The sequence below is a fragment of the Rousettus aegyptiacus genome, unplaced genomic scaffold (genome assembly GCF_014176215.1).
Source record: "Rousettus aegyptiacus isolate mRouAeg1 unplaced genomic scaffold, mRouAeg1.p scaffold_m13_p_1, whole genome shotgun sequence".
NCBI lineage: Eukaryota > Metazoa > Chordata > Mammalia > Chiroptera > Pteropodidae > Rousettus > Rousettus aegyptiacus.
The window spans coordinates 7,294,041-7,320,867 of record NW_023416284.1 but is presented as its reverse complement, the minus strand read 5'-3'; the positions used below and the strand labels follow the sequence as shown (position 1 = coordinate 7,320,867).

General features: G+C 46.7%; 1 protein-coding gene and 1 pseudogene across 11 annotated transcripts in view; one reads left to right on the top strand and one right to left on the bottom strand.

The window, feature by feature from the left end:
- The window catches only part of VPS13D (vacuolar protein sorting 13 homolog D), a 216,958-nt gene that overhangs the window by 52,359 nt on the left and 137,772 nt on the right, over positions 1-26,827 (bottom strand). The window contains exon 66 of one of the 11 annotated variants that reach the window (XM_016149455.2): positions 12,111-12,353. The exons of the other annotated variants lie outside the window; for them this stretch is intronic. Within the exon in view, the coding sequence (XP_016004941.2) occupies positions 12,324-12,353 (30 nt within the window). The 3' untranslated portion in view covers positions 12,111-12,323. Of the gene's footprint in view, positions 1-12,110; positions 12,354-26,827 lie in introns of those variants that run through there. 11 annotated transcript variants of the gene reach the window in all.
- On the top strand, positions 24,368-24,486 carry LOC118605073 (annotated as a pseudogene).

Below are 26,827 nucleotides of genomic sequence, written 5' to 3'. Positions count from 1 at the left end.
GGCTGGAGAGGGAGGTGATTCCAGTAAGCGCTCTCCACGGGCGCCCTCTGGCACTGTCTCCTCTGAGGCCGCGAAGTGTTATTTCACCCACGTCCTTGACTTTGAAGATGATCGTGGTCGAAACAGAGCAGAGACACCCATGAGAGCTGCAACGTCACGCGGGAGTGACGATGCAGGGCGTCCTTCGAGTTCACTGTGGAACTTTTTCAGAGCAGATGCCCCCTGGCGTGCTCGTGGTTGATCAACATGAGAAATGAAGGCCAGAGGCACTGGGGGGAAGGCTGACGATCAGGGTGGGAGCAAGTACAATCCAGCTGTGCGTCCGGCCAATCAACCCGCCAATCGAACATGCGCAGAACCCCCACTGTGTGCCAGGCGAGCAAATCTCTGCCTCCTGCCTCTAAGGACCTCGGTCAGGAGGCATGTAGGTGGCATAACAGAAAGACGTTCACACCAGGGTTCGGATCCTGACTGTGACCCTTAACAGCACGAGGTCATGGACAAGCAACTTAACCTCCGTGAGCCTTTGCCTCCTCATCTTCAAAAAGGGGATGAGAATACCCACTTACGAGGATGCCGTCAGGATTCGATACTGCATGTTAAACGTTAGATGATACATGTAAAGTACTAGCACAGAGCCTGATGTATGTGATGTCTTTAATTGCAGTGAGGATTGAGACAGTGTGTGTGGGAAGCCTTAGGCTCTGTGCGTGTGTGCCCAGCACACTGGAAGCTCGGGCAGAGGGGGCGTGAAAGCACCGGGGCAGGCCGCGCGTGCCAAGCTCACACACTAGGAAAGGCCTAGCAATTGGAAGGTAATTTGCAGATCATTTGTAACTCTACTCAGTATAAACATGACCTCAACACAGAAGGAGCATTTGCAGAAACTTAAGTCAATGCAGCTCATTTTGTAGCAATTTCAAGTCCACAGAAAACTTAGGGCTGCAAGTGAATCCTGCCCTCGCTATAATGAAAGGTTCCGAGGAACGGAATGTCCTTTAGAAAACCTGCTATTACACTTGCAAAGACAACAGCGATTCCCCGCCCCCTTCTTCACCGGAGGAAGCTTCGGCACACACCACACTTGTGAATTCTGGCCACAGCCTGAAGTCATTAGTTTCTGTAAAGCTCTATTTTCAACTAGGGGGTAAAAATCTCAGAAGAAGTTCAAGATGCCGGTTCTACTGCAAAGCTGACACATGGTGTGTGTCGATGCCCTGCCTCCCAAGGATAACCCCCTTGTCTACAGAAACGGAGCCACTACAAATTAGGCTGGGTTTGGGGCTAGGTTCAGAACGGATGAGTTCATGAAACTGAAATTCCAGTAGATGCTGGAATGGTGCAAGAGAAGAAATTCACACCGTGTCCCTGCGTTCTGTCCTATCGGTTTTCCTGATGTTCGGCAAGCATGGGACGCCAAAGATAAGCGGCCAGTGTAACAGGAGCCTGGGCTGGAATCTCTCCCCCTTCTCCGGGGTTCTTCTTTCAGTTATTTACCTAATGGAAATTTCCTCTTTAATATCCTTGCTCCATTGAGTTATTGCTGGTGACAGTACCTTTCTTGTCACCAGGGCAGATGGTGAGCACGTATAACAGGAAAAGGAGAGAGGTGACGGGACTCTGCGGCGTGAGGGCGTCCTGCGTTCTTCCTAGAAGAGGGTGGTTCAGCTCCGATTCTGCTCGGCGTTGCCCACAAGCAGCTCAGCTCAAACACATGCATTTGGGAAACACAGCTCTACAGGGCGCCTGTAAGTGAGGGTGACATGAACTTCGTGGGGGCTGCCCTAATGCAGCCAAACTGGGCAGAGGCGAAGGAGTCAAATTCTTAGTCTATCACTTACTAAATATGCAGCCTGGTAAAAGCTGCTTAACGTCCCTGGACCTCAGTTTACCCATCCGCCAAACAATAACAAATAATGACGGATGCTCTCTACGTCGAAGGGATAAGGAGATAACGTGCAATGCTCGGCACGGCGCCTGGCACGCAACAGCCACCAATGTTTACAGGCTCGCAGACGCAGTCTGGAGGCTTAACCGCCAGGCATGCCCACCTGGTACACTAGAAGGACAACCTCCTTCGAGTCACGTAGGACCCAGTCACTTCAGAGTGAGGTCTGCACCTCGTCACTCTGCTTCATATTGTTAACATATCCGCAGTTCAAAAATGATTCTCAAGAGTGTGAGTTTTGCCTTGATGTTGAAATACCCTTTCGTGATACCTGTGAACCAGGAAGGGTTAAAGGAGGTTGGCATCCAAAAGGCAGTGGGTACCTGTCACCAACACAAGGCAAACCTAAGGGCTAGTCCTTACTCAGCAAATGGTGAAGGGGGACGGTTGGGAACTGGGGAGGGGCATTAAAAAAAAAAAAAAGTAATGGAACAAGTTAAGGTTTGGCAAGAAAGGGGAATTTTGGGAACCCGGGTCTCTATCCACTAGACGTAGAGCAGGTTTGTCTGTGTTTAGTTCTACTTGGTTGTGGTCCTGTGTAGCCCCCTCAAGGAAAAGAAAAGGAGAAAGAATCCAGAAAAAGAGACCCCGAATGAGAACAATAAAGACATTTTAAAGCCAGGACTGACATTCTACTCCAGTAACATGCCTAAGCCAATGACCTTGCCTTTTTTTTTTTTTCCCCTGGTCTCTGGAGATCTAAAAGCCCTCTTACCCTAAGACACACACCATGTTGCTATTTCACGGATAAACACTTATCAGGCAACAGACACTCCTTTTCAGTTAAGAAACAAAGTTATCCAAAGCCACCCAGAATTATCTCAGCACACAAGGTCTAAACACAAGCAACAAAGGCAGACCTCAGGACCGTCCTGGTTCTAAGGAGCCCAGGACACACGCCTGCTGGCCTGGCAGGCCTCTCTGCTGTTCTGCAACTCTGACCCTGTTGTGAACTCAGATGTGTTTCAGATGAATCTAGAGGCTCAGAGTGGTTTGAAGCACTCTCGTAATAGGATTTTGCTTTTTCCTTAAAAAGGAATGGTAGAGTTTGCTACAAGGCTAAAGCACAGAAATATGCAAAATACCCACAGAAAGACTGAATTTCAACAGCAGACAAGTGTCACGGCTTATTTTCTCTGTGTTTTCTATACACCAATTATAAAGAATCACGAGGGCAGGACAGACCTAGAAACCCAGCTGGGGCTGGGATGGTGCCCCAACTTTTTAGCTCTTTATCAGCCAGGCCTCATTGTACACTTTCCCCCAGAAGGAGTAAGGGGTTGTGTTGAGGGGGCCAGGCCTCCGCGTGTCTACTGCTGAAAACCCTCGAAGCACGCGGAGAGAAGCCAGAGGCGGGTTTCCGGGCAGTCGGTGCCGGACGAGGGGGATCAGCCTGCCCACCCCGAGAGCGCTCCAGTCCCGCCATCCCGGCAAGGTGTGCCAGTGCGCGTCAATGGCCCATGCCCCACACCGAACCGGGAGATAGATTACATCGGGGGAAAACCCCTCCGAGGTGGTGCTCACACCGTAATGCCTGACCTGGCGGATAAATTATTCCAACACACGGGAAAAGCACACAGGTTTTGAAAGGCGAGGAGCCCCAACCCCAGCTCCATCAGCTGGGTGAGCATGAGCCAAACACATACTCTCTCCTTAAGCATCAGTCCTCACCTGTAAAACAGAGGGCCTACTACCCACAGAGTTGCTGGGTTGATCCAGAGAGACCCCGGTTTTAAAAGTACTTTGGGGGACACACAAGCAGTGTGTGAATGCCAAGGGTTAACCCCGCAAAGCCTGTTCTTTCTTCTGGGGAGTGTCCCACTCCCCTCCCTCCCCCACTGAACCCTGGGTGTCTAATCCTGTGCCACAGGAACCGCCTTATACCCGCATACCCATCCTGGGACAAAGGAAAGCACAAAGAAACCTATTAGAAACTAACACCTCAAAACGCAGAAATTTAGACACTAAACGGAACATTTCGCAATAGCAAAGAAGCTCAAGCTTATCTCATTCTCAATCATGAGGACTCATTCTTGTAAAGCACTTTGTATTTCAAATGACCAGATAGGATCTAACGCCAAAAGCTCTGGAAGAAAGGTGACAGGCCACGTCACTGAGAACCATCTCAGGTGCTAGGGACCAGTGTTAAGGTGAACTTCCTGCTAAAAAAGCCACATATGTTTCAAGAGTTTTAAATACCTTGATGAGATTTTTAGGAAGAAATCTATTCCCAACAGTTTCTTTAAATAAATGAAGTCTTAAGTGAGTATGTGGCAGAATTGGTCAAGGAAAATTTCCAACTTCCTGATGACCACAGTGTAGCTCTCGGAACTGTAAACACAGGCCAAACAGTGTTTTCTGAGGATCAGGCTCCGTCCCAAGGGCGTGGCCATTATAAAATCACTTAATTAGTCCAATCCTCACCGTGGCCCTATAAGGTAGGGGCTGCTGTTATCACCTCTGTGCTGATGAAACTTGACAGACCAGGAGCATCTCTAATAAAAGTCTGCAAGTATCTGCCTACATTTGATGGATGATACACACAGGGAACCCAACCATGACTCCTGTTTTTGTCTCCATGGGAAATTCCTTCCTGGATACCAAATTACAGAGACTCCAGGTAAGCCACCTTTCCTTTCCCAAGCAGTGGCTAACACCTCACTCCAGGTGATGTTCGGGAAGTCGCTCATAGGCAAGTGTGAAGAATGCTAGGTAAGATCACAGCCTGGGACAGGTCTTTAGCATCTGGGGGAACAAAAGAAGGTGAACCTCTCTTTTGCAGGAAGCATGGGAGTGGGAGACAGAACACATCCCAGTCCTGTCTCATTTCTCCTGAGACTCTGCTTGATCCCAGGCTCAAATGAGAGGCCAAAACGGGTTTTTAAAAAATGGACTCAAATGTTTCCATCCTTCAGATGGGCTAAAATAAAAAATACAATTGCAGCTTAGCTCTATTTCCCAACAGCTCCCCAGAGCCCTCTAGTCCCTCATTCCAGCCTTTCTGTAGGTGTTCCTACCTTTGTTAGCTTACAACCCCAACACAAAGGGGGACCTAGGGGAGGACATTTAGAATCCGCACCCATCTACTTCCTGCAGATTTGGTCTTTTAAAAGCAGAATTAGCCATTCTTTGCCGAATTAGCCATTCCTACTTAATAGATTTCAGGTCTAAAAAACAAGCCCTGGAATGAGGAAGAAAACACAATCCATTTAGCTCAATAGCTGCCTTTGTAAAGGTGACTTAATGGACCTGTTCTGAAGCCTTGTGCTGCTTTTAAGAGCCGATCTTCAATTACTAGAGAGGCTGGGAAACCAGAGTTCTGACTCAGTGTACTTTCTACTTGAGAACGAGCTAATTAACCCTTGTTTATCAAAAAGATACACCTATTTTCCAATCTAAGCAGAACTGATTCTTCAAGATGAAGTTTTCTTAAGAGCCTCTGTTATGATTTCAGGAGTCGAGGCTGATCTCTACCTCCTCACATAGCCCTGCCTCCATTGTCCATCCCCAGAAAAAAGAATCCTTTCTCAATATTCTTCCCTTTAAATGCCAGGTTTTGGTCCTTACTAAAATATGGTCCCTCTGGAAAATTCTTGCTGTTATATACCCCTCACTGCAAAAAAGCTCAGAAGACAAGTTTTGCAGGGGAGGTGTACATGAGAAGAACTCAAAGCACTGGACACTTGAAGACAGAAAGAAAGAAGAACTGGAAAAAAGAACAGCAGCCAGAGGCTCTAACATTTTCTTACACGATGTCCAGCATCCAATAAAAATTACCAGACATGTAAGTCAACAAAATGACTGAAAATTAAGGGGGGGAAAATCCAGAGAAGATCATTCACCAGTGAGCTAGACGTTAGAATTATTGAGAACTGAAATGGGATTTTAATAGATGGCCGAAACAGCAAAGTAGACAGAGTATCAAAGAAGATTAGTGAACTAGAAAAAAAGGCCAGCAGAAAATACCCAGGCCAAAGCGTGAAGGAAAAACAAGGGAATAAAAATACAGAGAAGCGCCTAAGAGACATACGAGACATGATAAAAAGGAAAAAAAAGTACAACTTCCATGGAGGTGGAGTCACAGAAGGAAGAGAGAGAAAGGAGCAGCAGCAGTATCTGAAGTAACACTATCCAAGAATTTTCCTAATCTGTCAAAAGACATTGAACCAAAATTCAAGATGTTCTACAAAGCCCAAGTAGGAGAACCATGTCTAGCACATTATTATTAAAAACTTAAAATGAAGAGTAAACCTTAAGAGAAGTCACAGGGGGAAAAAGGCATAAGAAATGATAGAACGACAATGAAGAATTATCATTAAAAGGCTGAAAGAAATTTGCCAATCCAGAATTCTAAATTCAGTAAAAATACCTTTCGAAATGTTTTTTTTTTTTTCAGGAAGAAAAAAAAAACCCGAGAAAGTTCAGACTCACAAAAGGAAGTTCTTTGGCAGATGGAAAATGACCCCAGATGAATATGCAAAGAATAAATGAAAACAGGGCAAATATGTGTATAAACCTAAACGAATACTATTTAACACAAAACGATTAATGTTTTGTGAAGGTTAAACACAATATACGTAGAACGAAAACATGTGACAACAATATCGAAAAAGGCAGGACAGCGTCAACGGAGGTGAAGTGTTGTAAGAAGCTTCTACAGTATGAGAAGAAAACAAAGGAACATGAGATGAAAGAAAACACTCAATGACCCGGGACTCTGCTCCTCAGTGGATCATGTTTCCAGCACGTAGCCCAGGAGACATGAACGAGAATGCCAGCGTCGCTCGTAACAGCAAAACGCCGGAAAAATCCAAACGTCTAACCATAAAGATAAATAAATTATGCCACATTGACAACAATGGAATACTAGAAAGCAGTGAAAATGGATGAGCTACAGATACACGTATCAACATGGACGGACCTCAAAAATGTGACATTGAATAAACAAAACGAGGTCACAAGGAGATACGTGCAGTATGATTTTGAATATAAGTACGAAACTGGCAAATTATAAATACACTGTTTGGTGACACACACAAATATGGTAAAAACTACACACAGAAAAGACATGATTAACACAAAATTCAGGACAGATTACCTAAGGGTAGAAAGTGAGTGAAGGGACTATGATCAAGGAAGCTTCAAAAGTAGAATATTCTAGTGTATTCTATCATATCAGTATGATATTTTACTATATTCTATTTGTATATTCTGTCGTTTAAGCTGAATGTTAGGTCTTGGTATTCATTTGATTGTTCTTTAAAAGGTATACATACTACATAATACTCTACCAACTGACTCTTCCATAATATAAAAATGCTTATAAAACCTTATTTCTAAAAACGTCACCAAAGGCAGAATTCATTTTTAGAAATCAAACTTAATAAAAATTATGCCTGTATCTGAAATATGACCATATTCAAAAAGATCGTAAACAGAATGTTTTTCTAAATTTTGCCGACTGGGCAAAAAAAGAGGAAAACAGGAAGGAAATAACATGAAAAAAAAAAGATAACTTGGACAGCTAGTTATTAGAATCTTGTAGAAAACTTCTCATTGTAATGATGGAGACAAAAGCAAACTATACAAAGGTCCTTTGTTCAATACCCTCCTTTTCCATTAAAAGCAAGGGAAATCTTAGAAATGAATCACTCGGCAAAAGAACTAGAAGCTCACTGAAAAGCAGTGGAGAGATACGATAGCTTGCGTATTCAAATAATCAAGTTAACCAGAGACTTGAAACTCTCTGGTCCAAACACACAATACAAGTTGATAACGTGACTTTAGTTTCACCTCTTGGTTTACAGCTGAGCTGTCCAATAAGGTAACCACATGCCACGGGAGGCTACCGAGCACTTAACATGGAATTAGGACAAATTCAGATATACCGTGAGTATAAAATACATACTGGAATTCAAAGACTTAAGGTGGAAAAAAGAATGTAAAACATCTTAATTATTAACATATTGAAATAATATTTTGGATATAATGGGTTAAACAAAAATATCAAAAATAATTTCACCTGTGTCTTCAACTTTTTTAATGCAACTACTAGAAAATTTAAATGACACACAAGGCTCATACTGCATTTCTATTGCATTGTGCTAGTTTAGAGGCCTGACTCTAAAATGTATAAGGACACAGCTTATTAAATTAATATTAAACTCAGAAGGTGCCCAGTCTTGAGTTTCAGTTAATTCCTCCCACTTAAGACTTCACCTCTAGATAACGAGTAGTATCTTGTGAACGGCTGCTGTTCACTTGAGCAGAGAATGAGAGATGAAAGGCATCGGCTGGGATTCAGGAAGGAAGCGTGTCTACAGCAGGGAGACAGGTAGAGCGGGAACTACGGGGCGGACGCGTGTCCGCTTCTCCTCACGTTCTCTCTTCCCGCAGGAATCACCGTGAAACCAGGAGGCTGCAGAGCGCGCCTCGGGGATGCTTCGCACGCGCTCCCTGCACACAAACCCGCAGGGCGACCCACCGCTGCCCTAGCTACGCGTGCAGCTTTGCTAGCGTGGGTATCTGCCGCCCCACACTCGTATTTCTCTCTGCTTTCCTCGCAAGGCTCAATGGGCGGCTGTATGCAATGCTAAACAGCTCAGAGGCCAGCGACAGGGAAACACCGAAGGTGCCGGTCATCTGGGCACCCATGCCCCCAGGACAGTGCCTGGAACGCTGTTGGAGGGAAGTGAAGACTTGCTCTGCGTTCCTTTTCAACTTCTGAGTACCTAGCTCCAACCCCACTTCATAGAAATGATAGATTCTACTTTACTAAGAAAAAAACGTCTTTTTCCTCTCTTCCACCTTGAATTGAATAAATGGACTACTGTTCTTAAATCTAGATGCTGCTTCTGTGCTCTTATAAGACCCTGTCTTAGACATTGCTCAGTTAATCATATCTTATACCTTCAATCTTTCTGGCCTCTTCCTCTTACACTGACAAATAGAATTAATCTGCTCAGTCTTAAAAGTGCCTTCCTTTAACTCTTCCTCCCTTTGAGCTATTGCTCATCCATTTTCTTCTCTCTCTGGCCGTCTTTAAAAGGGTTCTACACTTATTGTCACTCCTGCCCATTTTCCTATTCAACTGAAGGCGCTGAAGGCCATGCCTATAGCGAATAAGACAAGGATCAGAACATTTAACGGTAACCCTCAATACCCATGCATTTGAAAGTAACGGGAAAACGTATGGGATCATAGTGGCAGCCGTGACGGATTTCTCGGCATCTCTCCCAGACTGCTCTGGGCTGTGGGTATAGAGCTTAATTAAGGGCAAATCCCAGACACAGCACCTAGGGAAGAAAACAAACCTTTGCAGAGTCCAGGCCAAAGGGAAGAGGGGCAGACGGGGAGAATTCCCTGAGGCAGACAGGATAGCTATCTTTTCTTTCCGCAGGGTGCCTACGGCTTTGCTGATGGGCAGGAAGGGGTCTCTCAGAGGACCCTGAACCTGGCTGGCTGCGGTGAAGTCTACCCCAGGGTCGGAGGGATGGGACAACAGGAAACTGCTTTGGCCGTTTCCTTATCTTCAGGTCAGTGCCATGGCCGCCTATGTTAGCAAAAGGAGTGTATGAAATGGACTTAAATGAGCCTCGGAACATCAAAGAACAAGACGAGGAAGTAAAATTGGGGAAGTGTTCCTAAAAAAAAAAAAGGTGACATGCGTTGAGCTATGCTTTGACAAGATGCCTCTAGTTGCCGTTCTGAGAATCGACAGTGAGAGGGGTGGAAGCAGAAGACAGCTCCAAGGAACCCGGCCGGGACGGTCCCTGGAGAGGGTGGCAGCGGCGGGCGGGCAGGTGGGAGGGAGTGTGTGCACGTTGGGGTGCAGCGGACGGGCTTTGCTGATGGGCTGGAGACGAGGTATGGATGACTCCAAGGTATCTGGGCACTTGGATGTAAAGAGAACAGGGAATAGTTAAAATGGCAGAAGGTGCCTCGTGTTATACCTGGCACACAGGACTGGTCAAAAATTAGTACTTTACATCTCAAACCTCCTGCTTCGATTCAGAGCCCAGGGATCCAGGATGGGATTAGTTAGGCCGTACTAAAGCCAGAAAATATCTGTGGAGAGAAAAGTCAGACGAGAATACACTCAGCAGCTGTCGATTGTGCAATGCTGGTTGACCTCCATGAAAACAGGGAACGCCTCTCACTCTAGAATTATGCATCTGTCAGGGCTGAGGGGGTGAGCCGCCAGCCAGCCTGCGCACGGCCAGCGAGTGCTGTGAGCAGGACCGCGTCTTCCCCCCACCGAACAGAAATGGATCCACGGAAAAGAGCAATGAGCCATGTGGTGAGAACGCAAGAAAAATGTAAAAAAAAACCGCATTCTGTGTTACATCCAAATGTATCCAATTCCTATGAAAGCAACTCTGTCTACCAAGTCCAGGACACAAGTGGCGACCCACAAATGCACAAGTTCTGGGGGACAAGGGAGGTGAAATGACCACAGAACACGCACTGAGGATGGGGGAGTCCGCTCCTGACAGACGTGTGGTCAGGTTTCACTCAGGAAACCTTTTCTTTATCACATTTGCCAAGCGGCCCGACCTAAGTTAAACCTTGAGAGTCAAAGGACCCAACCTATCTCCCAGCACAAGAGCGGGGACAGACGCCGTCCTGCACCGAGATGCTGGGTATAGGGAGAGCACCAAGGCTCACGATCCCAAGAACCAACCCAGAAACATATGTGGTCCTAGTCTAAACATCGGCAGAGAAGCGGCAGCCATTCCTATATCAAGATAAATGCCCCTTGGATTACACACACATGTAAAAGTAAAATTCCAACTCAAAATTTAGACACTGTCACCCACCTTGAGAGGAAATGGGGAAGAAAGGCTTCTTAGAGAAAAATCTCCTGATTGCAGAGTGGTTGGGGCAGGGGAGGGCTGGAGGAAGAAAAACCATGAAACACACTCCTATGCAGATGTGCTCGTTCCTCTCCACTGAGGCCATATCTACTCGAGTTTGCCTAAAGAAAAGGCTGAAACAGTGTCATGGACTGACCAAATGGGGCCAGGTAAGTTAATTTCCCTGAACATGGTTTGGGGATCAATGGCAGATACTCTATCAGATGCTCTGGGCTTCAGGGCAGATGGCTTTCTGCTCTGTCTAGATGGAGGTGCAGGAGGAAGTCCACAGGTGAGCTCCACACCAAGCCACTCTGGCCAGAAAGAACGGTTTGGCTGGATTTGCAATCTACCTGATGTGAACAGGTCACGATTTGGTTTTAGCTCTAATTACATAAAAGGCACATCAGGTTTGTTCCCCGCCCCCCTCCTCCGAAGGTGTGGGGGGTGGCTATTGATTTTGTTTTGGCCCCCTCTGTGAAAAGTGTAACCGTTCTACCCACACACATGAAAAATACCTGCAGGAAATTATTAGCTAACATTTGACATATGCACACATGGTTGTATCATGACAACAAGATGAGGCTTAAAAAGTAAGAGCTTATTAGGTCTCTTCCGCTTTAAATGCACATATGACTGGTAAGGGGAGAGGAGGGGCCAGAGGGGTGTGAAAGGGCAGGCGGCCGCTGGCCGGGCAGACCAGTTGGTGGAGGCATGTGGCCACCTAAGCACTGCTGAACCGGGTCCCTCAGTGCCGCGGCCCCGCCCCGGGCCCTCCTGCTCTCGGGACAAACGTCTCCCTGGCCCAGGCTCACCTGTCTCTGCACCCGCCTTCCTTGCCCTGGGCGGAGAAGTCCTGTCCCCGCCTTCACTGCCCCACTGGACCTACGTGGACTTCGATCCTGGCACCTGGGACACTGTCCTGCAAGCATGTGTGTTGAGGACCTCCTCCCCACTGGACTGTGACCGAGTGCGGGACCTTTGCTTGATCTGTGTTTGCTTCCCCTGCACCCCGCACAGAGCCTGGCGGTTTTCACCGTTTGCACATAGCTGTGACTTCATTACGTGGCCACAATGAGCCTGACCTATCGATACGAGGTTATGCCTTCCACACACACATCTGTGCTTAGTTGGTGCTTATGTGGCGCTAGAACAAGGTTCAGTTGCCCTCACTAGCTGTGTCAGACAGAGCCAGGGCACTGCCTGGGTCTCAGCCCCACACTTCGGCTCAGATGGCAGGGCATCTACAAAAGAGGGCACTGCAGGAAAGGACTTTAAACCGTGACCCAAATTCTCTGCAGCCTTACGTGGTTAATTCCTGCAGACGTGACATTGCGGAAGGACCCAAGAATTATGCCCACTATGCAAGGTCCAACTTTCGCACCAGGCAGGCTCAAGAGCAGGGGCTCTGAAGCAGAGGATCGAGGTTCCCATCCCAGCTTTCTTCACGGCCTTAGGCAAGGTGCTGAATTTCTGGTGCATAAAGGGTACTTCACAGGGTCACTGTGAGGATTCAGCAGTCACTCTCCATGTAAGACTTGGATTAGCACCTGGTACATGGGGAAGCAGTCAGTAAATATTAGCTGGCAGCATTTTTAAAGATGCCCATTCAGCTCCTAGCTCAAATTTAGAACTCGCTTCAATGTGCGATCAGTATCAGCATCCATCCCAAGTCTCTGTACAGCAATACTGAGGAATGGGAGTAATGAACATTTTTAACACTTAGAGTCAGACCACACTAACATAGTCCATCTAATTTCTCCACTGTAACTATTCAGCTTGCACAGTGAATGAGCCTCCTAGTCAGGTTCGACAACAGATTATGTGAGACAAAGGCAAGGAAACACAAAATTAACATTGTGGTCATTCCTTATCAGAACACAAAGCCAGATACGCCAGCTGCCCGGAATGAAGGAAACCGCATTGTTGGCTTTTGATTGGAATTTCCTAGGATTGTTACCATGTATGCAAGATTACTCCAAATGTTTCTCTGCACAGAGTCCAGCTTATGTGAAAATGTATCAGAAACGATTTAGTAAGGGCTGTGGGTTTGTGGGTGAACAAAACTGCTTTCAAGAAATGTATCACTACTAGGCTGATTAAGAAAATACCACAGATTTCAAGTACCCCAGGTCTATACAAAAGTTAGCACACTACTTATTGGGGATGGAGGGTGGGGAATCTTCAGGCCAAAGAGCAGGTAAACCAAACAATCTGGTCACTTCTTTTCTGATGTGGGTGTGACTGTCAGACAATTCCCATGCTGGACCTACATAGCATTTCCAAGATAGTGGGTGCTCTGACATTTCAAACCATGACACACCACCTCAGCAACCAACGTTTATGAGCATTACTGTGTATTCATTTACTTAATCCTCCCAGAAGCACCCCCTACAGCTGGCAAGTGGGTTTTTTGTTTGTTTGTTTGTTTTTTAAGCAAAAGGGGAAAACCTAGAACACAGGATTAGGCACTCATTGCCCAGATGTGTCAAGGTGGGGGGAAAGGGCAAAATTCGAGCAGTTGACCTACGTACAGTATTTCAAGAACAGGATATTTCCAGGGAAAATGTGGCAAAATAAGACTTTGATGATATACGTAATTCCATAAAAACAACGACTAAAACCAGTGTAACATCAGGCCGAATGAAAATGCAGTTTAAGATTAGAAATAACCAAATGTTCAGGCTGTGTTCTTGTTTTGAGGGATAAAAAAGAGGAATAAAGAATGTGCTCCAACCTCCCCCCCCCCCCCGCCACCTCCTACTCCCTCTCTTCCTCTGTAAAGTAAAAGGCCTTTAATTAGCTCACATCCTCTCCCGACCCCTCTCCCAACCAGGGCTCCCTAATCCGCCCTGACACCGCCTGTGGGCCGGAGGTGGGGTCCTGAGCAGAGCAGCCAGCAGAGCAGCAGAGCAGCCAAGCAGCCCCGAGCCCGGAGCGGCTCCCCGGCTGCTGCATCTCTACAGATGCCTGGTGGGTCGGTCTCTCCCTCCCTCCTGCCCTCCCAGGAAGCGCCCAGCAGGTGCCCATTGGCAATAGTTTTGTGTTACAGGCCTGAATGAATGATCCCCGCAGGAGCTGCCGACTGTTTTCACAGACACAGAAGGCAGTCAAAAGTCCACCGCGTGAACTTGGAATGACCCCAGCTGCAGAGTCACTGGCGGGTTCATCGGGAGGGCAGGCACGCTTTATTAAACAACTAATACTCTTCACAGATAACTTTCGAAACAGCAGAAGTGTTAACTCTTTGCAATCTTGCTCCGGCAAGGAAGTGGAGGGGCTCTACTGTGCGACCGAGGGTTTGAACCCCCGTGAGGCCCTGGGGACAGAAAGATGGTGCTTTCATGGGGCCCGGGTCAGGACTGGCACCATTTGGTCCGCTGCTTTGTTGAAGTGTGCCAGATTGGAGTAAAAAGGCAAAAAAGCGAAGGTTTCTGGCACCTACTCCAGTGAGGACAGTGACAGCCCAAAGCCAGGCTGACCCCGTGGCTGTGCCCGAGGAGGGGCGTCCAGACTGCCCTGGCTCGCCTGGCCCCTTGCCCGCACACCTGTGGGACACGCGTGAGAGGAACGGGCGCCCAGGCCGTGAAGAACCCGACCGCTCGACTGCCATCACCCCCCGGGTCGGCGTGGAAGTCACTTTGCTCGCAGCGGCCAGAGGCGGCACGGCTAGTTCGCTGTAGGAGGAGGATTGAGAGAAGGTGCACATTCAGATCAAAGTGTTCTCGCAGTCAAGTCCTTTCAGGCCTGCCGGGCAGCGGGTGCGTGCACACGTCCCCGTCTGCGACACTCGCCGAGCGGCTGGCCGGCCGCCATTTCGTCCCCAGGCTGGAGTCACTACTGAAGATCCCTTTTTTCTTTTCTCTCTCTCTCAACCCACACACTTTAGAAGGAACCCAATGCCAACAACCATAATTAATAACACGCAGATAAACATACAAACATTAGGAGAAATTTTTAAAATTCAATTCAACCAGCAAAGTTCCATTAATTTTGGCATCAACCAAAGACTATGTGGTTAGCAAAGGCTGACCTCTATCCCACCTCGCCACTGCCCTCTAAACCTCGTTATGGAGGGCCTCCCTACTTATTGGGGGGTGGGGTCTTGTTTTTGGATGGGGTGCAGTCTCGCCTGGGTTTACCCACTGGGTGAGACCCTGCGAGGGGGTATGAGGTGCTTCAGAGGACCTCTACTCCCCTCCCCATTCAGGTGAGCTGAGCTTCACACTGACACACAGGTTCTGCTCAACGAGCCTGCGAGGACTTTCTACGTGCCACGCACAGTGCTCGGGGCTGAAGACGCCGAGGTGAAAAGGACTTAGTTCTTGTCCCCAAGGAGCTCAGTCTACTGTGGAGACAGACGTGCGTCAGGTAAAATCAACACGAGGAACGCTGAGAAAACGCACACAACGCCAGGGCCGTGGCCCCAGTCCTCTGCTCTCCCTCACTCCCGAAAGGACAAGAAGCAGGTACCCGCAGCCGCTGACTCCATCGCAAAGACCACACCAGACCTGTAGCCAGAAGGCCTGAGTTTTAGGGCGGGACCTGCAACTAATGAGCTGTGAGAACCTTACTGAGTCTCAGTTTCTCCACCTGTAATCTGAGAGGGTGAAGGGTTGGCCTTCGAGTTCTTTCCCAGATCTGTTTGGGAGTTCCCACCAAAGTGTCAGAGACTGTGCTGAGGGTCCAGACTCAGCTGGAGAGAGCAAAATGAGATTTGAGATTGGGAACTCTCTTAGGAAGACTACAAGATGGGCTTCAATGGAAAGACAGAGGCTTGAGAGTTAAGACACCAGGGAAATAAAACAAGGCTTCTCACAGAACCCATTTTTTAAAATAAAACTAAAGTCAGACACTGTTCACTGTTGTTTTGTCTTCTAAAGAGAAACAAGAGGCAAATTCTTCCTCCTTGTGTTTAGTCCTAAGAATTTCTCTTCCATATAACACACTCATTGAGAGACCTCAATTTGCCTTGCAATCCTACAAACCTTACTTGTTGATGCTGTTGGCCACAGAATCCCGGGAACGGGCTGAGAACACCTAGCTGGTTCTGCCCTTTCGCATCATTCCTCGGTAATCGTGTGTGTGGCCGACTGAGGTTTCAGAAGCCCCGTTCACACACAGCCTGGCACGGGTGCCAGCGGAGCGAGGGCCTCTCTTGGGAGTCGGACTTTTTCCCAGCCGTCTCCGCACGTCAGAGAGCCGCCCTGGGCCCCTCTGAGAAGACTCAGTCCAGCAGGAAAAGCAGTGGGTAAGTCTGAGGCCCAGGCGCCCACGTCTGCTGCCAACACTGACTGCGAGATTCTGGCAAAACCATTCGAGCGGGTGTGACTGCATTTGCCACCACTAAAAGGGAAGTAATGGTCACACCTGCCTGCTGGCCCCAGGGGGACACTGCAGGGTTAAATCATCTCACAGACCTGAAAGTGCTTTGGCTCCTGAGGGACAATGGTGCTTTCTGGAGCAGCGATGTGAGAGCCTGGGCTGCAAGGCCTGGTCCTTGGCCTCCCCTAAAGCTCCCTGCCGACCCCCGACGAGCCAATTACCTTGTCATCTTCTGTCAAGTGAAAACAATAATCCTTGCACTCTTCGATGCACAAGTTGGTGAAAATCAAGCAAGCACAGGAGTGTGTTACATGGGTTAAAGTTTCTGTAAAACCACAAAGAGCCATCAGTGGCTCCTCTCTTATAACTAACTGGCATCATCCTTGCCAGTTTCCAAGTTACCAATAAAGAGATAATGCTGCTGGCCACAGTGCTCTGCTCCGAAACAGTACAAAGGCAGCAAACCTGAAGCCATGGGCTGTTCTTGGAAGCCCATTCTGCTCAGTGTTCATTTCAGAGAAAACACTGGAAGCTGCTGCTTCCAAACCAGTGTGTTGTTACGTACATTCGACAGCGTGCAGGTGATGTTTACTTACATGTTTGCCTCTAATAAAGCAAGCAGATACTTCCCATGATTATTATTTTGATCTATTAGATTTAGGGGGACAGGGTTTCCCCCCGCTTCCCCTTATAACAGTCTCACAGGGCTTCGTGCTACCTTCAGCAGGGTCTGGGCCTGGTCCAATAATGCACGCCTGGCCTCTCTCAGTCCGAGATACTCACTTCCACTGGGACTCAGTTTCGTCAGTGTCTCAGGCCCGAGTGATGGGAAGGGGAGGAACAGGATCCTAAAACGTCAACAGCTTTTTCCTATCTGCATTGTTATACATATAGTGTGATTCTGGATATCAGTCAGCTTACAAATATGTCTGGGAGGAAAGTCATGACCTTTTTCAAAGTTTCTGTCTATTTCACATAAAAACCATAAAATGGTTAGACAATTAAAAAAAAAAAATCCAGCCGGTATTTCACTTATTTAACCACTGCCTGCTGAACGTGCACCACGTGAAACCGCTGCCCCGGGGGAGAGGGCGGCGCATGGGCACGACCTGCGCGCTTCGGTTTTCCGCACGATCTTTCCGGCCAGCCACAGGGGAAGTCGGCGAAACACGCCGACGGGGAAGATCTCCGCCTTCCAGGAGCATCCGGTCTATGCCGGGGTGCGAGTGGGTCGACAGACGACTGTCACCCCTTTCGCCTCCAGCTGACGTCACCCCTGAGGAACAGAACGGTGTTCTCTCCCTTGGCCCCCAGAGCCGGGTCGCAAACGCTCTGCACAGATCCCCGATGCAATACTTACTCTCTCCGCATCGCGGTCATCTGTTCCACATCCCTCAAAAGACACTTTTTCCCCCTTAAATCTTACTTTCCTAAGCATCTGCCACAGGACCGAGCACAAAACTGACAATGCAGGCTTTTCGATGCACGTGGGAGACACGTGCACAAATGGTTACTTGTTTCCGAGGAGTCATGAGGTCGCTGCTTGCCAGGAAGCACAAGGGATTCAGAGCGGGGAGCATTTGGGTTGGACTGTACGCAGTTGGAGCCATCTGGCCAGAGATGGGGAGAAGGGCGCTTCAAACAGAGGTAAAGTTACGAGCAAAAGAGCAAAGGTGACCGGGACCTGGCAGAACTGAGGCAACAGGAAGTGACCGGGCGGGCAGCTTCCTGCCACTTTCTCTTCACTCTTTATTTCACTCCTCCAGTTCGGCTCCGAGTTTCCAAGTGTATCTCCAACCTCCCCATGCGCCTAAGGAGGAAACCCCCTTGTTCCTAGAAGCGGCACAGGAGGGCTTCCCCATCGGCATTTGAAAGAACAAGAGCCGCGTCTTTCCCACCTGCCTGTTTGAGAGAAGGGCGGGTGCCTCTGCTGTCCTTCACTGGCCAACGGTGCCTCCAAGCCACCGTCTAGGACATGCCGACCTCCGCTAAGAGTCAGGCCTGGACAGATCATCACTCGGCTATGAGGGAAGCTAAGGAAAAGCCAGACTCTCCCAGCTTCTAGAAGGGCCTTCCTTTTCCTCTATGGTCTCTCTTATGGGAGATTACCCCTCACTTCCAACATTGTAGAAGTTACTTAGTGTAATTGTCTGATAGAAGCTTAAAATTTTCTCCCTACCACCCCCTAATCCACAAAAAACTAAGCTTCAAGAATTGTTCCTGTCACACATTGTTTGTGAGCTCTCAAACACACGATTCCCACATATTTCACATAAACAGCACCGTGGTTAGAGAATAAAATTCATAAGCCTCTGTAAGGGAACGATACATTTTCCTCCACCTCTGTTCTCCGAAACCCACTCTGCGGGGAAGAATATGATAAGAAGGCTCAGACGACACTGATGATAGAAAACCCAAGTCTCATACAGAGGAGATGTCAGTTTCTACCGTACCAGGTAGGCTGCAAGAAGTATTGTCCAGCAATGTTTTACAAGTCACGAGACCAAGGGAGAAGCCCAAAGGTCTGCCGCTGTCCATGTGGCCGCCTCGGGCAAGTTATTTACTTCCACTGGGACTCAGTTTCTTCATCTGTAAAATGATGGTGGTGATAACCACCGTCATCGTCACCACCACCTGCCTGGTTTCAGGTAGAAAGGATCACAGATATATTTATGCTTCATCAATAACTAAGTATCAAGACAAATATAGAGTGGTATTATTATTATTCCAAAGGAGGATGATTAAATTCTAATTAGTTGATCTTCATATTTCTTTCCTCCAAGAAGCAAACATGTCAGTAGAACTAACCACAAAACTCAGGAGACACACTGTCCCTAACGCTCCTATCTGTCTTTTTACCTCAAACAACAGTATCGCTAAGCTTGGAAAGCCGGTCTGTCTGCTGGCAGAACTCAGACAGAAACATCTCCACGAAATGTGAAAAGCCGTACTACAGGCTAAGGGGAGGTGAGAAGGAAGGAAAAGGGTTATTAAAGTGGGTTTTACTTTCTGCCATCGGTTGATGGTGGGAAAGCCCTGCTGAAAACCAGATACTGCTACTATTTTAAAATGACATCCTAGTTACTTAGAAATACTTAAAGTAGTGAAGTCCAGGAAATGGCGTACAATTTAACATGTGCATTTAGAGGAAGATGGTTATTGGCGCACAAGCCGAAGTGACCCCAGGCTCTGGTCGGCGCCCTGGGCAGCAGCGCAGGGCCTGAGTGTGACCAGCGCTGCCTTATTTAAACCTGAACAAATCTTGGGGTGAGCACAGCAGGTGTGTGAGGAAGTCCAGTCTGTTTACTCAAATGCTTTTGAGTGATACGTTTTGCTTGGATTAGAAAACTCTTTCAATCCTTTGCTTCCATTTCAATCCTTTTACATGAGGTTAAAGATTCTCAGATGATGCATGTGAATTCAGAAAGCCCAGAAATCACAGTTGGAAAATCCTAAGGTCCCACACAGAGAAGTCAAAGTTGGGAACAAATGGAAAACTGTTTGAGCTTTACTTTTAAATGGTGTTGTTTTGAATTGCTTGTGTTTTTGCTTCTACAGTGTTGTGGGTTTGTAGAGGACTGTATCTGAGAAGCTGCATTGCATAGAGAAAAAATATATAGGCAGGCTCCCAAATTCACTTTTTTCTAAAATTTCTGGCTCCAGCACACTCACTCCTTATTAGACATTAGTCAAGGTAACTGACCATCCTGAGTCTTATTTTTCTCACCTGTAAATGGAAGTAACACTTCCTTCCCTACCGGGTCCATGGGAAAATTAAGCAGACGTAAAGTCCTAGTCTGTCCCCAACACACAGTAGCTGATAAATGATGGCTCTACTACCCATACCCCTGACTTTTAAGAATGAGATTGACCAAGGAGCCCCCTCTTTCTCCTAAGAAAACACTTTGATTTAGTTTTTCTTCAAATTGCAAAGAGACTCACAGAGATAATTAAAGGGGAAAAGAAGAAAAGGGAAATAGAAAGAACCTTCCAGACAGAGTGAGCGTTCTAACCTTTAACTGCCAAAAACTCAATCTGATTTGCCTTCCAGGAGTTATAAATTTGGGTTACAGTTCATCCCACCTTAAGTTTGCCACGGTTTCTCAAGAAAGGCCAAACACTGACATGAATAATACTGGGATGCGGAAAAGGGACACGCTGCTACCTGGGGGCAACCAGCCGACCTAAGAGAGCGTGCACGGATTATTCTTTTCCTGACCACGTTTGCACCAGGCTGGAAGGCCACTGCTCTCTGGGGGACACGCATATTTCTGTCTTTTCAATTTAGCAACTGAACCATTTTCCATCACAGAGATCGCAGTGTTGGAAGATGAAGTAAACTCCTCTGACGCGAGACGTTCAGTCTAAGACTATAACTTAAGGACCTGATTCCTAACTGAACTACTATTAGGAAACGAAAAAACGGTGTTAAACTTTTCCAGTCTTTCTGTTGCAAAAATAGAGCGTCAGTGGTGCTGTCGTCCCCTGCTTCCTGACTTCTTGCTCCGGAGCTGCCTGAGTGGCGTGACATTGGGGACAACGGAACCCCGCTCCCTGAGCTCCGGGAGCAAAGCTGCTGCACAGGGCCGGCGGGGCCTGCCGGGGAGCTCTGGTCGCTCCTGCGGTTCTCACGCCAACACACGACTCCCACCCCTCCCCTCCCCGCCCAGCACACTTCCAATTCCCAGGGATAGTTGAGATTTGACCAAGTTAGGGTGGGTCGCTGATGGGTCACTCGACATCTAAAATTTGCCTCTAACTAAAACGAGCTCAGACTCAGGGAATCATTTTAGCATTCAAGGTTATCAGAGGAAAATAAGACAAAAATTCTGGTGCCAAGAATTTGAGTCATTTCCCTATATACAACAACTTGAAGGCACCTCGTCTTAGCAGGAAAATAAATCCCTTGGTTGACTTATTTAGGATCAAAGTCTTTTTGAAAATAGAAAACTCTACATTCTCTAAGGGATAGATCACTGTCTGAAGTGAGTTTCATTTAACCTAAAGTTTTGTGCCAACTTAAATACACTAAAACCCCAATGCTTATAAGAAGGCATTCACCTCTTACTTTCTTATAGGTACATGGAAAAGCTATTATGGGGATAATCAGCTCGACTATAAAATGAAGCAGTCATACATAATGACAAAAACAGATACGAGTCATAAATTGCCTTTTCCTCTCAGAATCCATGCAGGCAGGCACTCAGTACATTCTTTTGTGCAAAGATAAAACATTTGCCTTGACTAAACAGGGCTTTTAGTCTTGTTTGAGCCTTTAAATATACTGCCTGCAAAACAAACACAAACAAATGCTGTTTCTTAAACAAAAGGCAGATGGACCGCTCTGCCCTCAACAAGGTCACAGCGTATATGACAGGAGGCTGGCTAATGGCAGGGGTGGCCTGAGAATCTCTGAGTGAAGGGACACAGGAGGCAGTGTCCCCTGGACCGCTGCTCTGCCCCTGATCTGGTTTCCTGGGCACAAAGGGCCAGTGGAAGATCCTCCTGGAAGGGAAGCCCCCACTCTGCATACTGTACCCCAAACAGAGATGAAAGAAATGGAACAAGATATCATCTAAAGTCCTAGCTGATTTTCCTCTGAACTATCTAAACAGTTTCAATTTCTATTTCTCTTTCTCACTTAATTTGCTTGTATTTATTTTCAGACAGTTTTCCAAAAAGCTATGAAAGTTCATTCTGAAACCAGGCAGGACTTTTTGTTTTTTGTTTTGTTTTTCTTGTTGTTTTTTGTTTTTTAACATATAGGGTCATTTCTACAACAAATCAAGCACTTAGGAATATGTATCTCGAAAGTGGAATTAAAAACGAGAATTGAGAAACTAGTTCAAAAGATTAGGTCTTATCTTTGCAGTTGCCTGTTGACCTTGGACAGGCCACCTTACCTCCCTGGGCCTCAGTCTCTTCATTTATATGATGGTGCTAATACTGCCTATCCTACCTTTAGACAATCAGATGCTATCACTGAGTAAAACAGGTTTGCATTCACTGAGGCCCTTCTAAGAACCTTTATGCTTAAGAAAGAGATGGTGATAGTCACTACCAATCCAACATGAGGATGATCATGGCCACCACCATTTCCTGAGGGTCTGCTTAGTGACTCAGATGGTATGGTAACCATCACCTTACCAGCTAACAAAGTGATGTCAAAAAATAACCTTCTGGTGGGAAGTTAGCAGTAATTAATTTTTATATTCTCTACAGTGCCTAGAAGAAAGCCTTATATGCACAAATAAAAAACACGATATAGGAAAAAAGTAAGGCCTTGAGAATTAACTAGACTTGGTTTCGAATTCATCCCTGTCATTTCTAGGTATGTGCTCTTAACAAAATTATTTGACTTCTCTGAGTCTCAGTTTCTTGATTTGAAGAATAGAGATTAATGTACATAAGACAATGAAAGAATGTAAAGGGTCTATTACAAAGCCTGACAAACGGGTGTTCAACAAATGTTTATAAATTAGTATGTGTTCCATAATGAAGTGGGCTGTTTTAGCCCTGTTTATACATCTTTTTCCTACTAATGCAGTGAGCACCAAGAAATAATATAAAATTAGTAGGTCTTTATCTAGTTCATAACTAACAAAACTGATTAAAACAATAAAACAATGGCCAAAGCCAGACAGAATAAATGATATTTGTTTAAAAACCAACAAAAAACTCACATATCCTTGACAAAAATTTAAATCTGCAGAATTTGAGCTGAGAAATTTGGGCTTATTAGAAATAAATGCCATAAAGCAAAAGACAAAGGAATAAACCTACCATACCACTACAAAAGTTATCGGTAAGATTAACATGTAGCGAATAATAAATCATGAGTTCCAATTTCCATGAACAATGGACTTTGATGAAAATCATTTTGGTTAAAAACAGGGAAAATGATTAAAATATTTGCATTCATAAGTGCAGAGTCAAAATGTAGCTGGGATCTAAAAAGTTCTCAATACCAAAGGCATCCTATATTGCCTTGATAATGACAGAGAAAATGGAAAGTGGGAGAGAACAGAGCAGAGGTCCCATTAGTGATGATCAGAGGTGCTGCTCTCCTTTGCGGAAGAAGTTAAGTACACGGTGGGCTTTCTTCCCCCAGGAACACGAGGGACAGCTGTCCCCAGCGAATGACTTTCCGGCGGCAAAAAAGAGAATGGGAGCGTTTGCTCTATTGTTAAGAGCTGAGATTTTCTAAGTTTGAAAAGAACTTTTATTTTGTGGGGAAGGGCTGTAATTTTTCTGTAAGCTTATGAAAATATTACACAATAATTATAGACAGAGGGAAACTGAAGTCTATGTAAGAGAGGGAATTTGTTCACTGGGCGTCTCCCCAGCTCTCTGGCTTTGAAGGAAGTTAGAGGGCCTTGTATGTGACACTCGGCATGGACAAATTCATGCTGCAGAGAGAGACCTGCTCCTCTGACGTGGTTTTGGGATTTGAAATGTGCTTTTCTTAAATAAATCGTATCCCAAGAAAGGACTCGAGGCATGACCAGCTTGCCGTGACTTAGGATGAGGCTCTGAGGTTCTGCTCAGACGTTGAGAACCGTTTGGCCAAGATCCAGACAAGGGAGTCAGGGGACAGAGGCCCACAGCATGCTGGCTAATCCCCAAGCCATATCACCTTGGCTCTGGAACCCGCACGCTCATTTCTGGGGGTTAGGATGTGAGAGGGAAAGGACGAGAGAAAATAAAGAGGATAAAAGGGCCACAGATCATTTCCCAGTTATGGTTCTTTGAGGCTAATGTTAACTAAATGAAATAACAGTGGAGAATGTAATGAGCAATTCCAGAAGCAAGTATGATAGACCTGACATTAAAAATCGGCTGTGAAGAACTCACAACGCCTCCCCACAGACGGCAGGTCTGCAGGCCCACGACCTCCTTCCAGGCCAGGAGGAGTTCCCGTCAACTGCTCACTGGGTTTTCGCGAGCTTCATCTTTTTTGCTCCTCAGGTCATTAGGACAGAGAAAATCAACATCGCCTTTTCACAGGGTGAGAGGAAAAGCCCTCAGGACTGGCAGAGAGAAAGCGCATTTAAAGGGAGGGCTGGGCGTGGCACTCCAGCACGGGCTGGCAGCCCGAAGCACCCCCTCAATGCATGACCCTCCGTCTGCGATGATGCCGCTCTTTCGGGAGGCACGAACCTCTCTGAAAATCCAGTTAAAACCTGAGGTCCTCGCATATACCATATTTATAATTCACTTCAAGAGGTTTATGGAACGAGTCTACAGCCACGCCACCCTGAACAAGTCCAATCCTGTCTGCTCTCAGAAGCTAAGCAGGGTCGGGCCTGGTTAGTACTTGGATGGGAGACCACCTAGGAAAACCAGGTGCTGTAAGCATAAAAAATAAGGGACTGTAAACTGACAAGGTCCTTGCAATCTGTGAGGTCAACCAAGGATTGCCTCGCCTGAAAAAAAAAAAAAAACCCACAGAATGAGACTGAAGCCCTTTGGTCTGTGCAGCCAAGTGCGGCCGGCAGCCTGGGGCTGGGTGAGGGCCACTGTCTTCTGACCCCGTTCTTTAATCAGGGGGACTCAGGCACTCTAAAGGGATACTCCCACAGGCCAACGGTTGATTATTGTGGTCATCTGCACTTCCTTAAACCCTCCTTGCGTACACAGAAAAGCAAATAGAACATTCCCCTAAAACATTAAAGGTCTGATTTCAACCCACAGAACTACAAGAAAATGGAGATCTTTAGCCGAACTACATATGTGTGGAATCACAGACAACCTGACTGGGTGTTTAGTTGACAGACCTGGATTTGGAGGTACCATTTCCAAGAAAAAGTGGTGATTTTCAGTTTCTTTACTTTCTCATCTTAGAGATCCATGGACTAATTTCTATAATAGGCCAAGGGGTCTTGGTATCAAAATAAATTCCATGGCAGTTCCTCTGAGTGGCAGCCTGTGGCGCCAGCACTGATGAGCTTTACTAAAGGCAAGAGAAACAGCTGAAGGCCCCCAACCACCTGGGGCGCAGGCTTCCCACGTGAGAAGCCTTGGGTCCGGAGAGGGTACCTTCACACAAATCCAATGACCATACAAAGCACTATATCCAATCAAGTGCACGGTCACTGCCACCCAGGCCTTCATACAGATTCGGGAGTGAAGGGAGGGGAAAGGAGCCCTCTGCCCTTTCTTTCTGCCTAAGTTATAATCTCGTGCTGACCCTCAAGCCCCAAAAGCGGTCTTCCAGGGGAAACAGAAGAACCAGATGAGGCTTCTAAAAATGAGGGAGAGTAAAGAAAGGACTCTTTCATCGGACGTCACAGAGAAACTCTGGAGAAACCCACACAAGCACACACCCGTGGGGAGCTCACAGGAGCATCTCCAGCTTTTTCACTCTCGTCTAGAAGGTTAACCGTGGAGGGTTTCTAACAGCCAGACTGGCCCAGATGGAGTCTGAAGGTCCCACGCTCCGAGCCTGAGACCCTCCTCTATAGACGGGCTTGCATTGTAAGGGCATTCACGGTTCCCCGGGGGCTAAAGTCTGAGCATTTTCCACTGATGCAAATAGGTCAGTGTGAAGATTCATTCTCCTGTTCAGTCTATATTTTTCAAAGTTTTCATAAGATCATATCTCATTTTATTCTCACAGAAAGCCTGTGAAGTAGGAGCATTTCTAAGTTCCAGGTTGATGCTGGTCTCTCAGTAAACCATGAGTACATTTATTTTTTCAAATTAAAGCAAAGCCCAGGCGTGTATGTATGTGTATGTATATATATATATATATATATATAAAGGAAGTATAAAACTGAGGAGACTTGCTATGTAAATTAGAACTTAATACAAGTAAATAAAATCTTTAATCTGAGTGTTTACAACTAATTATTTAAATGCATCTGTTTACATCAAGTTTAGTGGCTAAAAGAACGGTGAGGTCCCTGTGCCACTGAGATGTTTCATGTTGCCGTCAGGGTGAAGATCCGAGGGCCGTGGAAGAAACGATTCAAGGCAGAAATGTGCTCAGACTTTGAACGTGAGTCTGTTTCTAAACTGTGATTTAGAAAGTCTCTCTTGCCTCTACCTTTTACCCTATTCCTAAAAGTAAGAGTGCTGCCTATTTTGAACCACAAGCCAAACTACACATTTGGTCTGTTTTAATATAACTACAGTATTGCAAAGACGGATGTGATTAAAGACCTATCAGCTCTCAGAAACAGTTTGGAAAACAGGAATAAATTCCCAGCTTTCACACATTATTACCGAGACTGCCATACGATACAGATACGCCATCAACGCCACCTTCTTACCTGCTCTTTTCTATTGTTCTCCTTCCCATTGTTCTAACAAGATAAATCCCTATGTGGCACCATTAAAGGCTCTTGACAGTAGAGTCATGTTTACACCCGAGTGGCCGAGGGCACGAGGGCAGTGGGGTTTCAGTGCAACCACCGACCGCTGCGGGAAACGAGCAGAGAGCACGGGTGCCCTCCCAAGCCCGGTCCCCTCGTGACCAGGTCCGCCTCTACAAGTCTGCTGAGGGGACAGGAAGGGGAGGAAGGCAGGGCCCGGCGGAGGCCTGCCGTACGCTGTCAAGGGGCAACCCCCCATCCACACCGCTGCCTGCGCCGTTTCCAGCTTCACACACAAAATGGGCTCCTGTAGAAAATAAATTGTGGAACAACAAGATGTCCAGCAAGCAGGAGGCCAATGAACAGAAAGGCCACCTATACGG